The 17,999-nt window shown below is 48.8% G+C and overlaps 1 protein-coding gene across 1 annotated transcript in view; it reads left to right on the top strand.

Annotated features, from left to right (window-relative positions):
- frem1b (Fras1 related extracellular matrix 1b) overlaps positions 1-17,896 on the top strand; it is a 45,507-nt gene extending 27,611 nt beyond the window's left edge. Inside the window, exons 18-35 of the mRNA XM_070960136.1 lie at positions 2,401-2,597; positions 2,688-2,913; positions 4,656-4,800; positions 6,618-6,759; positions 7,016-7,214; positions 9,193-9,457; positions 12,159-12,579; positions 14,332-14,533; positions 14,615-14,759; positions 14,835-14,964; positions 15,039-15,111; positions 15,201-15,350; positions 15,624-15,946; positions 16,089-16,133; positions 16,499-16,660; positions 17,155-17,273; positions 17,440-17,525; positions 17,664-17,896. Of these exons, the coding sequence (XP_070816237.1) occupies positions 2,401-2,597; positions 2,688-2,913; positions 4,656-4,800; positions 6,618-6,759; positions 7,016-7,214; positions 9,193-9,457; positions 12,159-12,579; positions 14,332-14,533; positions 14,615-14,759; positions 14,835-14,964; positions 15,039-15,111; positions 15,201-15,350; positions 15,624-15,946; positions 16,089-16,133; positions 16,499-16,660; positions 17,155-17,273; positions 17,440-17,525; positions 17,664-17,872 (3,239 nt within the window). The 3' untranslated portion in view covers positions 17,873-17,896. The remainder of the gene's footprint in view (positions 1-2,400; positions 2,598-2,687; positions 2,914-4,655; positions 4,801-6,617; positions 6,760-7,015; positions 7,215-9,192; positions 9,458-12,158; positions 12,580-14,331; positions 14,534-14,614; positions 14,760-14,834; positions 14,965-15,038; positions 15,112-15,200; positions 15,351-15,623; positions 15,947-16,088; positions 16,134-16,498; positions 16,661-17,154; positions 17,274-17,439; positions 17,526-17,663) is intronic.
- The last annotated feature ends 103 nt before the right edge of the window (positions 17,897-17,999 follow it).

Raw genomic sequence — 17,999 nt, forward strand, 5'->3', positions numbered from 1 at the left:
TCTTTGGGCTTTTAGAAACACCTCTTGCACACACACTTGTCAGGTCTCATGTAGTTGTGGGGTCCAGTCTTTGGGCTTTTAGAAACACCTCTTGCACACACACTTGTCAGGTCTCTTGTAGTTGTGGGGTCCAGTCTTTGGGCTTTTAGACACACCTCTCACACACACTTGTCAGGTCTCATGTAGTTGTGGGGTCCACGCCAAGTGAATAATATTGTGCATATTTAATTACATTCATTTCATTTTTGTGTCTATAAACTTAAAAAACTCCATGTATGACACATGTCCTTGAATCTGAGGTCAGTTTGCCTTCTACTAGTCAAAGCAGCAGTTGGTCACAGGTCAGTTTATCCTGCCAGACTTCACCTTTACTTGTTCTTGAGTGAGGAGGTTCCAGTTAGGGGACATATTTATGACAGAAATCAGAGCCAACTTGAAAGTTTCAAAAGTAAGAATGATTATGAGTCAGATACAGGAACCATTTCAACATTTTGTCTTTTGTATCTGCCTGTAGTCATTGTAGTTGAGTTGAAATGATGTTAAACTTATTCTTCAGGTTGGACAGTTGACTGCCAGTGCCTCCTCTGAGGCTTATTGAGGTTTTGCTTCAAATGTGAATGACTGCTCAAAGTGAGAATGTTAGTGTGAAATAAAACACTACACGTTGTTGTTTTCAATAAAGAAACATTTGCACATAGCAAGCCTATCCACCTCCATTTGCACCGACTAACCGATAAAGCATCGTTTGTGCTTAATTTGTAAATCAGGAGACTGTTGTTCTGGCAGTTCAGGTGTAGACAAAAACTCTCGGAATGCATCAAAAATCCACAGTGCCTCGACCACATTGGGCAGTTTCACAAGTGCTCACTGTTAAAACTAACCAAAGCTGTCATTACAAACAAGGGATTAGGTATTTACTTTTATTAATCAGAGCATCAAAATCAGCAGAGGAGGTGTGTAAAAACAGCTGTTTGCAGCTCTCTCTCATTGATTGCCCTTCATTCCACTTGTTTTCCTTCTGTTTGTGGATTGCACACAATGGGAGGAAATGGAATCAGGGCTAAAAGACCTATTAAAAAACACAAAACTGAACATATTGTGTCTGTCTATGGATCCCTTCCACTTTATACTATGGACAGTATTGCATCCACACAAGAACCCCCTAATTTGTCCTTGGCCTTTGTTCCTCAAAAAACACTATCATGGAGAAATACAAATGTTTATACTTTTTTATCGAATGTTTTACAGGTCGCCAAACTTTTAAGAATGTGGGAGAAAGAGGATGTCCGTGCTGTTGAAGCACATGATGTTCTTCATCACTTCATGTCGTGTCCCTGGGAAAAGCGACTGTGATAAGTGTTTTATTGTTGTTATTGTTTGTTTTATTGTTGTTTGGTCAAACCTGCGCTCTGGTATTTTTGTTCAAGACTTTTAACATTTTAATAATTGCATACTAAAGTGTAAATAAAGATTTTGATGTTTAAGATTCATCCAACAACCTAAGTTGTGGAGCAATCTGTTAAATTCAGCAAAATTAAAAAATACAGGACTGTACTGGTAATACAGCAACACGTGTGTAGAGAGTCTGAAGAACCTTGGTCTGACAGTTTTCATTAATAATACTTTTATGAGACTGATGTTGTTACAAAGTCTTGGGACTTTTGTCCTGTAATAATGACGACTTTAAATCGTGATACCTTTTATGAGTTCTTAATACAAGGTTTCGTATTGAAGCAAATTCTAATCATGAATTATATCCCAGAGCTCTAATCTATAGTAAGGTTTTAATGCTCAGAACATAATGACAAGACAGTGGTTGGCATGTATGGCTGTTAAAAGTTTACTATTTACACAATTGACCACAGCAGGTTAAAAGACTAACAATATAATAATACTGTAGTAGCACAAATAGTTCTTAAGACTTAATCAATATTGTATTGAATTCCAAATACTTAACCTAAGAACCTTAATTTTTTCATAACTTACCAGGCTCCAGCAGATGAATGTCATGTTCCACAAAGTAAGTTTAACCTGACTGTGTGTTAAACCCACAAAGACAGAAAACCCAGACAGTGTGTATATTGACCCCACTTATGACTAAAACCCTGACAAGTCCCCACACGGCTGGATCTGGTCAGGTGAAGGAATTTACTTTGTCTGATTGATAATTTGAAGTGACAGCTGTGTTGGTATCCACTACAGGATACTGCCTGATTTTTTTCAGTGCTGTACAACCTTCAGAAAGGGTGGATCCCACATTGCATGTTCTTGTCTTGTGTCCTTACAACGTAACAAAGACAAGGCTGTGTGTGTGTGTGTGTGTGTGTGTGTGTGTGTGTGTGTGTGTGTGTGTGTGTGTGTTAAGCGTACGTCTGACCTGAACTTTTCCTCTGTTCCCAGAATCCTTCAGTCTCGTTCACCTGACCTCTGGTTTCATCAACTACGTCCAATCAGAGAGCAAAGGGGTGGAGCCGACTGTCGACCAGCTGTCCATCAGTGTAAGTGACGGGCTGCACCGCTCCGCCCCCGTCCCCTTCTACATCATCATCAATCCAGCCAATGACGAGACGCCTTCACTGCTGCTCACCAACTTCACCGTACGTTCACCTGATGAAGATCTGAGTAGCAAAGTTGTCTCAACATTTTTCCTCCATCATGAATTTCGCCTTGTTCTGCGCCCCCTGCAGGTGAAGGAGGGCGGGATGAGGGAGCTGACTCCGTCCATACTGAACGGCTTCGACCTGGACGCCCCTCTGGACGTCCTGACCTTCACGGTGGTGCAGCAGCCGGCTCACGGCAGCCTGATCAACGGCATCTACGGCACCGACATGAGCCGCTACAAGGAGATGGGAGCGGACCTCCTGCAGAGGAGCCTCCTCGTCACCTCCTTCACCCTGCAGGAGCTCCGTCAGGGTGAGAGTGACGCCAACAGGTCGCTGTATCGCTGACCAATGGCTGCATTGACAAATAGCATAAAATCCTGCTGCACTGTTAAAGTGCAACACTGCTCTGAAAGTACCTTCAGCACGAGGTACGAAAAGCCTGACGAGTCATGAGAACTTAGTTTTCTTTAGATTCTGAAGAATCACTTTATGTTGAATTTGTCTGAATGTTTTTATGAGTTATTATTTATAATCAAGCTTCTCAAAACTCGCAGACCTTCTTCACACAATCACAATTCAAGTATGAACACAGACGTTTCACACACACATTTACTGTTTCTGGTAATCTGTAATCTCTTGTCTCTCTGATATAAAGACAGTTTTTAATATCGTTACTTGACATCTTGCCAAATATTCAGCTTTCAACATTTTTTTCATCATCAAAAATGATCCAGAAATTGACTTTTTCTGTGATTACAGTGCAAACAAGAACGGCTAGAAGCTAACTGCTAGAAGCTACTTACTAGATGCTAATGGCTAAAAGCTAATTGCTAGATGCTAATGACTAGAAGCTACCTGCTATGAGCTAATTGCTAGATGTTAATGGCTAGAAGCTAACTGCTAGAAGCTAATTGCTAGATGGTAACCGATAGAAGCTAACTGGAGCTAATAGCTACAAGTTAGCTGTTTTCATGCCTTAAATTCACCAAAATGTAAATAGATATCTGCACAGTGCTAAAACTGTGTTAGCCTACACGTAAGTCACCGTCTCCATGGTTACATTAAACTTCCTGTTAGCACCACTCAAATCATGTTGGAACTGCAAAACATGCTAAAACATGTTTTTGTGATATGAGCCAGAAAAATATCAGGAATGACAAAACCATGAATGTTAGCATCATGTGATTCTCTGACGCCACCAGCAGCTCCGAGTTCCTGATCAGTACTTTGTTTTTCCATCAAATATGTAGTTTTTCTTAGTAGTGGCGTTTTGTAGCTTCTCAGAGCTGCTCGTGTGTCACTGCATCACTGTTTGTACTAAAGCTGATGAAGTCCAGCCAGCAGCTGTTGACCTGGTTTACTAAATACCCCAAATATCCTCATGCTGGCTGCGGAGTCAGCGGCTGAACGAGGCCGGAGGATCCATCCTCTGGGAACCACGACTGTCCGAGCAGAACCCTACCACTCTCCAGCTGATAGTTAATCAATAATAGATATTAACCTGCCGGCTGATTCTGACAATAAAGACAAACTAATGTTGCATTGACTCTTTTTGTCTGTCTCTGTAAACCCTCTGTGTCCTCCCGTCCTCTCCTGCACTGTTTGTATCTGTATGTGTGTATATGTGGGTATAAGTATACTTGTACATATAGTATGTGGTATAAGTATACTTGTACATGCAGTATGTGTGTACATGTGGGTATAAGTATACTTGTACATATAGTATGTGTGTATATGTGGGTATAAGTATACTTGTACATATAGTATGTGGTATAAGTATACTTGCACATGCTGTATGTGTGTACATGTGGGTATAAGTATACTTGCACATGCTGTATGTGTGTACATGTTTTGTGTATTTATATTTCGCGTGCAAACAAATAAATGGAATTAAAAAATAATGAATGAGGAAGTAAAGAAAGCTCTGCATTCATACTCATGGTATATCCTCCTCCTCGCCCTTCCTGCTCCTCTTCCTCCTCCCTGCCCTCCCTTTCACCTGCTCTCCTTCTCCCTGGCCCCCCCCCCGTGCTCCCCCTCCTCCCTCTGCAGGCATGAAGATCGTGTACATGCACGATGACACAGAAACCCTGAAGGACGCCGTGGCTCTGCGGCTGACAGATGGCGTCCACACAGTCCAGGGGACGGCTCAGGTCACCGTGCTGCCGGTCAACGACGAGAGGCCGCGGCTGCTCAAGTACACGCACACACGCGCGCGCGCGCACGCACAGGCGCGCGCACGCACACACACACACACACATTCTGACAGCTGATATGAGGATTTAGTGTTTGATGCTCGTTAGGACGACATTTCTGGAAGTGAGACCCTGAAGTGTTTTTCAAAGGCTTCAGCACAGATGCAGAATTATTTGCTTTTTACCTGCAGATTATTCTGCATTTATTCTACTGTTTTTAATATGAATCACATTTTAAGAACGACTGCCGTCGGCTGATAGAGCTCACAGACAAGAAAACGATCAAAGCATCAGTTATTAATGTGAATGTGAAGCTGTCAGAGAAATGGAGTGCAGTGAGAAGAACCACATTCCTCTGAAATGTACTTCAATAGAAGTATAAATATACAATGGCAGTACTCAGTGAAAGTACAAATACCTCAGATGTGTACTTCCATATGACATCGTTTGTGATGTGGAGCCACTGGTGAGTTAAATGTTTGTGATTTGCTTTAATTAATTGTTTTATGTTTTAATTAGTCATTTTCTGGCTCTGACTTCTATCAGCAGGAATTTAGTTTAATTATCACAAGAGGGGAGGCGCGGGGGGGGGGTGTGTAACCTGTGTACATGTGGCAGGTCGCTCTGCTTGAGTGGGTGGTTACAGATCAAATCTGTGACCCCCACCCATAATATTTTCATCTGAACCAGTGACGGGGCGTTTGCATCCTTGACTGCATTCCTCGTGCCGCCCTGCCCCCCCCACACGCCCTGTCCCCAGATCAGTTGTTGGTGTGCGTGGGTGCGCTGGCACGGCCGAGCCGCTGCTGTAAAGGCCGCCGAGGCGGAAGTAACGCGGAGACTTGGCAGATGCCGGCCTCCTTGTTCCTGCGTTCCTGCAGGATGGACGTGGCAGCTTCTCTCCTGCGTGGATTTTAGTTACGAGTGAGGAAGCAGCCAGACGGTTTCTGATGTTCACCCCCACCCGCCCAACACCACCCACCACCACACCAGATCTCCACGATCCCGCTGGAGAAACCTGCTCTCGCACAAACTTTCAGCTTCTTCCATCACATCAAACACTTTCTACATGCAGACGCAGCGCAGCAACACACAACTGCCACAAAGAAGCACAACAGCCAGCGAAGCAATTACTCATAAACAAAAAGAAAAAAGATAAGACAAAAACAAAATAAGACAAAAACAAAATAAGACAAAAACAAAATAAGAACAGCAGATTTTTCTGAGACCACCTCTGATAGGACGGTTTGTGGGCGAGGTGGTTTGAAGGAGGACAGAGCTCCTCAGAGAGGGACAGATGTGGACATGAAGAGGACGTGACTGCGTTCAGCTGGTTCAGCTGGTTCAGGTGGTTCAGGTGGTTCAGCTGGTTCAGGTGGTTCAGGTGGTTCAGCTGGTTCAGGTGGTTCAGGTGGTTCAGCTGGTTCAGGTGGTTCAGGTGGTTCAGGTGGTTCAGCTGGTTCAGCTGGTTCAGCTGGTTCAGGTGGTTCAGCTGGTTCAGGTGGTTCAGCTGGTCTGATGGCTGCTTCCTTGTTACGTTCAGCTGTCAGACAAACAGAACGGAGCAGAGTTTGGTCAAAAACACATCAGCGACAGATTTCCTGTTGTTTCCGTTGTTGGAATATTTTGTGATTGTGAACTGTTGATTTTGCGTCTCTTTTGTTTGAGTTTGAGTTTGTTCTGTCTCCGTTGAGTCTGTTCTCTGAGCGACTCTCGTGTTTATCTCAGCGGTTTAATCCAGAAAAGTGACTGAAATCAGCTAAAACTTAGTCTCAGCTCTGAGTTTACAGTGAACATGTGGTCCCTGTTGGTGCGTCAGGAACGCCGGCATGGCGGTGGACTCCGGCGAGCGCAGGGTGATCTCCAGCGTGGCCCTGGAGGCCGAGGACCTTGACACCCCCCCAGACCAGGTGTACTACTTCCTCAACGCTGAGCCGCGCTTCGGCAAACTGCAGCTGAAGGTGAGCGCTCAGATCCTCGCGGAGAGGAATTTATTTCTGATGACGTGACCTTCCTCCAACATGAACGTCTCCGTCTCACGTCCTGCCTGAATTACTTCAGTCCTCACAATCAGACAGTGTCATGACTTGTTTAGTGTGTGAGGACGTGCGGGACGTTTCCTTCGTTGTGTCTTCTGATGGTTCCAGCTCGTGTGTCTCGCTGCAGTTCTTCGTCTCACGCTCGGCTCAGGTTGTCTTTGTTCTGAACTGTCCTCAGACGGAGACGGGCTGGACCGAGCTGTCGGCCGCTCAGAACTTCACGCAGGACGACGTGGAGATGAACCATCTGTGGTACGCGCACGCCGCCGCCACCGCCGGGTTCAAAGGTCACGACAGCTTCCGCTTCACCCTCAGCGACCTGGACAACGAGACTCCCGCGCAGACCTTCTTCATCTCCATCCACACCGTGCAGAAAGGTCAGAGGTCAAGTTCACAGGTCTGCTCCAAAAGGTAGAATTCAAGGCTGAAGAAATGAATCCTGAAGATGAAGATGACATAAACACTGAGTCATCAATGAGTCATAAACATGATCAGCAGGTTAAAGTACCGCAGTAAAGATACTGTGAGCCACACAAACTACACCACTACATTTACTCAAGTACTGTGCTTAAGTACAAAATTGAGGTAATTGTACCTGAGTATATAAATTTTATCCTACTTTCTCCTTCTACTCTTCTTCATGTCAGAGGTAAACGTTGTACTTGTACTTCATTACATTCGTCTGTCAGCTGTAGTGTCTGTTCAGAGTCCTCTCTGTCCAGTGGAAAGCTCGTATCTCCAGCTGTGTTGATGCTAAATGTTTGTGCTGAGCTGAAGGATGAAGAGCTCCTTCATGTCTTCTTCAGCTCAGTAAACTCTTTAAAAGCCTCCTGATCAGCTGAAAACAGCCTGTTTTTCTCAGCTCGTTCAGATCAGCTGTTCACCTCTGACGGGACTGTAAACGCGTCGTCTGAACGAACTCTGTCCGAACGGTTTGAGCTAAATGCTAACACAGCACGCTTTAATGCTTACCACGTTCACTGTCTTAGCTTAGCGTGTTAGCATGCTAATATTTGCCGTAAACACAAAGTAGAGCTTCTCATCCACGCTGAGTTTCAAACGACGTGATCTCACACCCAGAGTCGTTCACTGACTTCAAACTTTTGAGCCAACGTGAGCGAAGAGTCAGAAAATGAGAGCACCGAAGTCACAGCAACAATAAGGACACACACACACACACACACACACACACACACACACACACACACACACAACACTGATGCTGCCCCTTCACACACTCTGCGGCCCCCTGCGGCCCCCCTGCAGTCCCTCTGGCCGGTCCTGGTTCATGTATTATTGAGCACCCCCCCCCCGCGCCCCCCCGCCGTGCCAGCTTTGCCAGTCGGGTGAACACGGTGCGACGAGGCCTCGGCCCTTCTGGCTCTGGGCCCTCTGATCCTGGAGGAGCGGAGGTGAGAAACGACCAACCTCCTCAGCCAGTGAATAATTAACGGAGGGGAGGTGGAGCAGCTGTGGAGGGGCGTTGGCTCGTCTCCTCTGGGTGCTCCATCACCTCCTCCTCCTCCTCTTCCTCCTCCAACAACAATGCTCTAAAAACAAAACAAAAACTCTGACCTGTTTGTTTGTTTTGGTTGTGTTTGCCGGTTGAGTTGAAGTTAAATCTGTTTCTGACGGATTTACGTTTTTATTGAAGGCAGATTCTCACAAACGCTCCTTCAAAAAGACGATTACACAGTTTAAACCACAGAAGAAGAATCCTGGATGTGGGTGAAAGTAAACATGCTGCTTTTATTGTGGTGGCACCTCACGATGACCTTCATCTGTCAGAGGAGACGACTGCTGGACGACCGAACAATCTGAGAGTGTAAACGCATTCAGCTCGTCTGGCTCATGGGCACGTCGGCAGAGAGATGCTCGAGGAGGAGGAGGAGGAGGAGGAAGAAGAAGTGCAGGCCAAGAATACAGAGCCGTAATGTTCAGTGAAAATCCATTCAAATCAGTGTTTTATTATTATTATTATTATTATTATTATTATTATTATTATTATTATTAAAGGCGTCCATCCATTCGTATCGTTGTGTTTCTGGATCTCGTGTCCACAGAAACGCCTAAAACTCAAAGGTTTCTGGTAACATGCAGCTCAGCTGCTGGTTTTGCTCCGCAGTCGTTCACCGCGAGGACAGGAACAGGAAGAGGAAGAGGAAGTGGAACCTCCAGACGACCGTCTGTGGAAATGTTCTTCCTGTAACATTCAGAATAAATGCCCTAAAATTACCAGATTTCTTTGGAAGAATGAAAAAAATGTGCAGGAATTATCAGCAGAAGTGACTTCTCAAACTGCAGACGCTCGTCCCGCCGGCGGTGTTTTGACCTTTGCCCTCTGGCTGCCTCCAGGTGACTTAGTGCTGCTGAGCAGGGCGGTGCGCCTGACGGAGGGGCAGCGCGTCGTCCTGAGCACTGACGTCCTGCTGGCGTCGGACTCGGCGGGACGTCCGGAGGAGCTGGTCTACACGGTGACGGTCCCGCCGCGACACGGCCTCGTCCACGCCGTCCAGCGGCCCGGAGTCCCGCTGCTCACCTTCACGCAGCTGGACGTGGCCGCGCACCGAGTGTGCTACACACACGACAACAGCCACGACGCCGAGAACGACGCCTTCAGGTCAGAACACACACTCACACGTCATTGGCTGATTAACATGGAGTCAGCAGACCGCCCCGGTCAAGAAAGACGTCCAACAGAACTAATGAATAATTAAAGACATAGAACAGTTTAAGTCTGATGTTGTGAGCATTTCACAGTTTGAGCTGCAGCTGTTTGACTTCGGCCTCGCAGCTAACTGAAGCTATTTTGCAGCGCTGCATGAAATTCTGCACACATCAGGAGAATAAATGGCAAATTATCCGCAGACATATTGTGAGCAGAGGATATTTCTGTCCCCAAAAAACTATCACACACAACATTTGGCCGACGAAAGAAAACTGGGCACCGAGATGAGAGACAGAAGCGTCGGGAGACGAGAGGCTGTCTCTGCTGCGCTGTGTTTATCTGCTTTTCCAGCCAATTTGGCAGCGGCAGGGTTTTAAAGGGGGAGGAGGGGGAGGAGGGGGGAGGAAGGGTGAGTGTGTCGGGGTGTGTGTGACCTGGAGTGTGTGCAGACCCCGGGTCTGTCACCCAGACCTCCACCACCCCGACCGACTGGCTGCTCCTAGAGAGAGACAGATCACAACCAGAGACTGAGAGACTGAGAGGGTGATGAGACAGACAGACAGAGACAGACAGACAGACAGAGACAGACAGACAGACAGACAGACAGACAGACAGACAGACAGACAGACAGAGAGAGAGAGAGAGACAGACAGAGACAGACAGACAGAGACAGACAGACAGAGAGAGACAGATCACAGCCAGAGACTGAGAGGGTGGTGAGACAGACAGAGAGAGAGAGACAGACAGAGACAGATCACAGCCAGAGACTGAGAGACTGAGAGGGTGGTGAGACAGACAGACAGACAGACAGACAGACAGACAGACAGACAGACAGACAGACAGACAGACAGAGAGAGAGAGAGAGAGAGAGACAGACAGAGAGAATGAGACAGAGACAGAGCCAGAGACAATGAGACAGACGCACTGACGTGATGATGGAAACGTGCCGATCAGACATTTGTGTTGGATTCATGTGTTCATGTGAGGAAGGTCACAGCCTCCTCCTCATCGTCGCTCAGATCTGATGTTTTCAGCTTTTCACTGAAGAGACGTTTGGGTCACATGATCAATGACATCATCGTTTATTCACTCCACTCTCTGCTTCATGGACACGACAAACGTTTGATTGTTCATGTGTTCACAGCAGCTGATGGATGAAGAGTGTCCTTCAGGTGTCTCACCTGTCCTCACAGTTCGTCTCTCCTGTCCGTCTTCTTCTTCTGGACTTTTGGTCTGTTTCTGACAGTCCAGCTCCACTCCAGTCCTCCTCTGAAACCCTTTGAGACATCCTGCAGACAAACACGTTCACCTGTTTCATCCATGTGTTCACTGAACGTCCTGAAGGACTGTCCACTCGTCTCTGTCACTTCAAGCTTTCATCTTACCTGAAAGTGTCCTGATTGTGTCCTGTACGTCTTGCTGTTTATGGTTTGTTGTCCCACATGTCAGAGACAAATTTCTGTCTTATGTCAGTTTACTGGACGATAACATGAATGTACAAGACAGAGACAGCTGTGAGTAAAGTACATGCAGTACACAGAGAGTACACACAGAGTACACATGCAGTACACAGGGAGAACACAAACAGTACACACAGAGTACACAGAGTACACATGCAGTACACATGCAGCACACATGCAGCACACACAGAGTACACATGCAGTATGCACAGAGTACACAGACTACACAGACAGTACGCACAGAGTACACAGAGTACACAGACAGTACACATAGAGTACACAGTACACGTGCAGCTCAGGTGATGATCTTCAGCTCTTCTTCAGGTTTTGTGTTCACAACGGCGTCTTTGAGGATCATCACGTGTGTGTGTGTGTGTGTGTGTGTGTGTGTGTGTGTGTGTGTGTGTGTGTGTGTTGCGTTGCCTTGACAGCAGATGATGAATGGGCATTATTATGAGAACAACAACAGCGTTGGCACGGCGACGGCGGTCAGAGCGCGGCCACAGACGGCCGTCCCTGGGCAAACATGGCCGACACAGGAGCCAGATGTTACGTGTGTGTGTGTGTGTGTGTGTGTGTGTCCGGTGTGCTGAGGCCCGGGGCAGTTTGTCAGCTGCAGGGCTGAGAGGCAGATTGTGTTGGCAGAGGGCTGAGAGGAGGACACACACACACACACACACACACACACACACACACACACACACACACACACACACACAGCTCATTTCTCAGGTCCACTGCACTGTCAGTTGTCACTATAGTGTGTGTGTGTGTGTGTGTGTGTGTGTGTGTGTGTGTGTGTGTGTGTGTGTGTGTGTGTGTGTGTGTGTATCTGGTGAACGCACACACACACCAACGCTCTGAATGGAATCAGGCCTTTCTGTGTGATGACTGAAGATGAATTCCGTCTTATTTTCTATAGATTGATCAATACTACAGATAAACATCATGGTGTCATTTAGCTCCTCTCAGCGTTTAGAACAACACGATAACACTGATCCAGAGTCAGAGAAGGTCCAGCAGTGGAGACGCTCTCACTGTTCTAACCCTGATCCCAGAACAGTCACCAATAATCAATAATCAAACTGTGTTTACTGGCCGCAGTTTTCTGAAGAGTTCGTGCAGTAACAGGAAGTGAATTTACTGCCTCTAATGGTGGACTGACTGAAAACTACTTTTGTCTTTCTTCACAGTTTCGTCGTCACTAACGGCGACTCGTCCCGCGGCGGCGTGCTCCACCTCACCATCGAGCACGGGGACCGCATCCCGCCCACGCTCCACCACAACACGGGCCTCCAGCTGCAGGACGGCGCCACAGAGACCATCGGCGCCGACCGGCTGCGGCTCACGGACCCCGACACCGCCGCCGCCAACCTGAGCTACGTCGTCACGCAGCCGCCGCGCTACGGAAAGCTGCTGCTGAGAGGAGTCCCGCTGTCCCCGCCGCTCAGCTTCACCCAGACGGACGTGGACGAGCTGCGCCTGGCTTACCGGCACGACCCGGGCAGCCCGGCCGAGATCGACAGGTTCTACTTCCTGCCGACCGACGGGAGCAACAGAGGATACCTGGAGTTTGGACAGCTGAGGGAGGAGCCGGCTGTCTTCAACATACAGGTGAGCAGCACACGCAACAGGCACACATGAAGAGAGGCCCGGGAACCACAACTACACAACTACACAACTGTACATCTACACAACTACACATCTACACAACTACACAACACAACTACACAACTGTACATCTACACAACTACACATCCGCACAACTACACAACACATCTACAAAACTACACAACTGTACATCTACACAACTACACATCCACACATCTACAAAACTACACAACTGTACATCTACACAACTACACATCCACACATCTACAAAACTACATCTACAAAACTACACAACTACACATCCTCAGATGTACACACCTGTACACCTGCACAGCACACCTGTCCGTCCGTCTTGTTTGGATTTCCATCACGTTCGTCGTGTTTCCGTCGAAACGAAGTCTACGTGAACTTTTGAAACGTCACAGAAAAGAAAATGTGGACGAGGAGCCGCAGACAGTTCTGTCAGAAGGTGGCGCTGTAGGCAGAAGAGGCCTTGAGGAGTTTGAGGAGCGGACTGCGCAGCGTCGTTTCTTTGCTCCTGCGGTTGATGGAAATGTTCTTCTGTTCACATCAGAAACAACAATGAAACACGTTCAGTCTTTTTCTGTTTCACGTCACATAAAAACGTAAACATGTGAGTATTACCAGCTACATGTACTTCAGGTATGACAGGTAAAAGTACTCGGATACACCTGGAGGTGGTCAACGTGCTGCAGTGTTTGTTTGATGTGAGCTCGCTGGTGAAGTACTGAAGTACACAGATAAATATTTGAAGCAGAGCAGCAGGTGAGCCAAGACCAGCCCCCCCCATCGCATGCTATCTGCTCTGACACACACACACACACACACAGGGGCAGGTGGCTAACACTGTGTGTGTGTGTGTGTGTGTGTGTGTGTGTGTGTGTGTGTGTGTGTGTGTGTGTGTGTGTGTGTGTGTGTGTGATACGTGCTGTATGAGTATTTTTGCTGTGAAAGCCTTTTAGTGTAACTCTGTGTGTAACGTTTTGTGTGTGTGAGTACTCAAAGGCTTCATGAATATTTCACACACACACACACACACACACACACACACACACACACACACACACACACACACACACACACACACACGTTATTTCTGCCTTCAGACACATGAAACTGATGAAATGTGTGATGAAAATGATGTTTTTTGTTTGCTTGTTGTTAAAATGTGTGTTTTGTTTTCGTCAGCATTGAACTCAGACGATTATTCAGCAGTTTCTGACTGATTGATTTTCATGTCTCAGTTTACTGAGATATTAAAGCGCCTGATCTTTACCTGCTTCAGAAAACTCAAAAATCAAAATTATTCTTCATTCTTTTATTATTTTCAACTCGTTTCAGCTTTTAATTTGACAGAAACAAGCCAGAAGAAAAAAAATAAAAATGAGCTTCAGCTGAAGGAAGCAGAAGCTTCAGGTGACTCTCAGGTAAACAGCAGCGTTCACTGTCAGCTGACTGTCACACATGACAGGAGCGACACCCAGTGGCAGCGACGCTGAACTGCACCTGTTTGACTGAACTGGTGGTGGACAAAATAACAGGAACATCTGCTCCTTCAGTGTCTTTATCTGTCAGGAGACGTGCAAACATCTCAGAACAAATGTGAGACAAATAAAAGACAGTGAGTGTAAAGAGGCAGAACCTGGACCCTGAAGCTTTAAGAAACAAACCTCCTGAAAACGCCGGCAGAAAGTCCAGAATCCTCACAGACCGTCAGGTGTTCTGTGTGTCCAGGTGCATCGGGTGGACAGGACACCTCCCAGTCTGACCACCAGGCGGAGTCCCAGCAGCGTGGTGGATCTGGGCGGCGGGCGTTACGGCCTCTTCATCACCTCCAAACACCTGCAGGCCTCCGACCGCGACAGCCCCGCAGAGGAGCTGGAGTTCTCCATCACCAGACCGCCTCACTTCGGCTACCTGGAGAACGCCGTCACAGGTGAGCCGTCTGTCCGTCAGCGGTACATGTGGTAGAAACAGTTTTGTGTTCAGCTGAACCTCTGATTTCCTGTCCTGCCAGGAGCTTACATCAAAGGTCGTTTCACCCAGCGGGACGTGGACCAGCGCGCCGTGGTGTTCGTCCTCCCGGCCGACGTGGAGGTGACGGCGGACAGCTTCCAGTTCCGCCTCACGGACCCAGCAGGAAACGCGGCGCTGCCTGAGATGTAGGTTTGAAGAAAGACGAGACCAAAGAACAAGAGCCAAAGCCTGACGTCTCACTGTGTGTGTGTGTCCCGCAGACTGGACCTGTCCTGGTCTCGGGTGGAGCTCTCAGCGACCTGCTACAGAACCTGTGAGACGGCGGGGACGCTGCAGATCCAGATCCAACGCAGCGGGAAGAGCGGCGAGCCGGCGTACGTCGCAATCCAGGTACGGTGGTGACCCACGTCCACTGACCCTCAGTCCAGGTGGAGTCTGCGCTCAGTCTTTGTGTCTTTGTGCAGGTGGAGGAAGGATCGGCCAAACCCGGCAGAGACTTCACCCACAGCAGCGCCGCTCTCATCCAGTTTGATCCAGGTCAGACTCAGCTGGACTCTGTTCAGGTCTGCTCTGTCTAACAATATCTGCTTCTGGATGCGATCAGGTTGATTTTCTCTGCCGTTCAGGGGTCAGCGTGAAGACCTGGAACATCTACCTGATAGACGACGGTCTAGAGGAAAACCACGAGACCTTCACCGTCACCCTGAAAAACCCCCAGAACGCCGTCCTGGGCCAGAGGAGCACCGCTAGCGTGGAGATCATCGACCCCAGAGGAGGTGAGATGATCAGGAGCAGATACACCTTCACCCTCAGTCCGCTTCCTGCTGCTTCGCCTGATTCTGGGTGTTCAGACCAGGACAAGGTGACGCATGAGGACAGTCCTCCTCCTGTCTGTCTGAAGAGTTCTGGGGGGGCGGGGGGGCTTCAGGAAACATTTCTTAGTGGAGCTTCTTCTATGATTTGACTGGCTGATCTGAGCCTTCAGTCGCAGATGTTCTGCTGCTCCACCTTTAACTTCTCTGCTGTCCATCCGTCCGTCTCTCTGTCAGGACGGTGCGATCCAGACGACCTGAGGGTGGAGGAGGACAAGAAGCTGCTCCCAGCTCCTCCTCGCCTCCCTGATCCTCCCGGTCCGGAGGAGGAAGACCCCGTCACGGACATCGAGGCGGAGCTGCTGTGGGAGAACCAGCCTCACCCTCCGCGGGGCGACGTCCCGAACCGCCGGCCCTACCTGGACTACGGGGAGGGGGACCCGCAGGACCAGGCGGCTCCGGCCTACAGCCACATCCACTACCACAGCAGGCAGCACCCAGGGGCGAGCACTGGGAGCACTGGGAGCAGTGGACATACGGTCAGACATGGAGGACTGAAGGTGATTATTGACAAAACACCAAATCTGAGCACGTCAACAAAATCAGGCAGTTTGTAACATGTGACGTCACACCTGGTTCAGTCTGAAGGCTCTCATGTGACGCGATCTTCTGCATCAAGCTGATGTTTCAGTGTTTGTTCAGGTCCATCTGTCCGGAGAGAGGAGGTCTGAAGAGAAGGTGTGGACGGTAAGACACACACACACGCACACACACACGCACACACACACGCACGCACACACACACGCACACACACACGCACACACAGCTGAGTGTACAGAATTTATGGGGACATTTCATTGACTTACAGTCATTTCCTGGACAGTTACCCTCACCTTAACCTCAGTCTTCATCCCAAAATTTAACGATGCACTTCGTGGGGACCTGCATTTTGTCCCTAGAGGACAGTGAGTCCCCACAATGTGACTGTGTGAACAGATTTATGTCCCCTCAACATAAGAATACATGGTACACACACACTCAGTGTTAATGCGTGCCTCCTCCTCCTCCTCCTCCTCCTCCTCCTCCTCCTCCTCCTCCTCTTCCTCCATCAGTTCCACAGTCTGACTCCTCTCCGGCTGGAGGAGCTGAAGCCAGGTGACGTCGGGTGGAGCCAGTCGCCTCACAGCCACCTCCTGCAGGAGCTCCCGGTCAGAGACCCTCCTCAGATGGACCATCCAGAACTGAGACTCCACCCGGAGCTGCGCCAGCGGAAGGTACGACCCCGCCTCCACGAACACAGCGCGTGGTCACCTGATCTGATCCACCTCAACACAAACTCACCTGAAAACAGACAATATATTTCATGTCTGAGCTCACAAGAGGCAGGAGCACCTGGAGACTGGGACAGATGTGGAACGCTCCAAACACACCTGTTTGGATCGTTCCACAGGTGAACAGGCTCAGGTAACAGCTGAGAGGATCATGATTGGGTGTGAATGGCTCAGTCATTCATAGAGGATGGAGCGAGTTCACCACTTTGTGAACACATGAAGGATGAAGCAGATGAACACATGAAGCTGCTCAGTCAACAGTTTGATTATTGATGATTGATTCTGGTTTACCTCCATCGTTCAGCCTTCGTCTCCCCTCGTGGCTCCTCCAGCTGTTTTAGTGTCTGTCCCCCGTCTGTCTGAACGTTGCTGAGCGTCCCGTTCGTCCTCGTTGAGCTGCCGACAGACGTCCATGTGTGTCTTTGTCTCTTTGTCAGACGGGGAAGTCGGTCAGCAGCTCGTGTCCTGACGGTTGGACTCACTACAGGAGACGCTGCTACATCCTCAGCTCGTCGGTGGCCAGCTGGGCGAGTGCCGAGAGGACCTGCTCGCTGCTGTAAATGACCCCAGAACACACCTTCACTCTTTCTGTCGTGAGCTTCAGGCTGTTGTCACTCGTCCAATCAAATGAAAGCATCCTGCTAGACAGGAAGTGGTTTGCAGTAAGCACAGCGGCATGTTTCCTTGTGTTCGACTCTCACGCCGTGTCGTGTCTGTGGCAGGTTGAACAGCAGCCTGACCAGCGTGCGGTCCAGGAGAGACATGACCTGGCTCTGGAAGTTTGCGGGGAGGAAGCCATTTTGGATCGGTGAGTGTCCGCCTTCATCAGGACCTGCGACCGTCAGATTATCGTTCCAGGATTTCTTCTTCTCTGTGTGTCAAACGGCCTCCTGATGCAGGTCAGTCCTCGTCGTCCAATCTTCTGACTCCTCTTTGTGTGTCTCAGGTCTGTCTGGAGGTTCGGGTCGCTGGACGTGGGCCGACGGTCGGTCGGTGTCCTTCTCCAGACTGCGGGGGGCGCCGCCGGGCCGCGGCGAGCCCGACGTCGGCTCGGACTGCGTGCTGGTGGAAAACCCCCGAAGCTGGATCTCTACAAGCTGCTCCCCCGAAACTCAGCACGCGTTCATCTGCTCGTCGCCGGCTCACACTCACTGAGACGCTCGGCGCCCCCTGCTGGCAGAGAACTGTGGAGTCTTATTTAACGCCGAGATGCTGCTCTGTACATTATTAGGTTCCATGTTTTTGACTTATTAAAGATTTCTGCACAAACTCAAACATGAGT

Source organism: Chaetodon trifascialis, chromosome 4, assembly GCF_039877785.1.
Source record: "Chaetodon trifascialis isolate fChaTrf1 chromosome 4, fChaTrf1.hap1, whole genome shotgun sequence".
Classification (NCBI taxonomy): Eukaryota; Metazoa; Chordata; class Actinopteri; order Chaetodontiformes; family Chaetodontidae; genus Chaetodon; species Chaetodon trifascialis.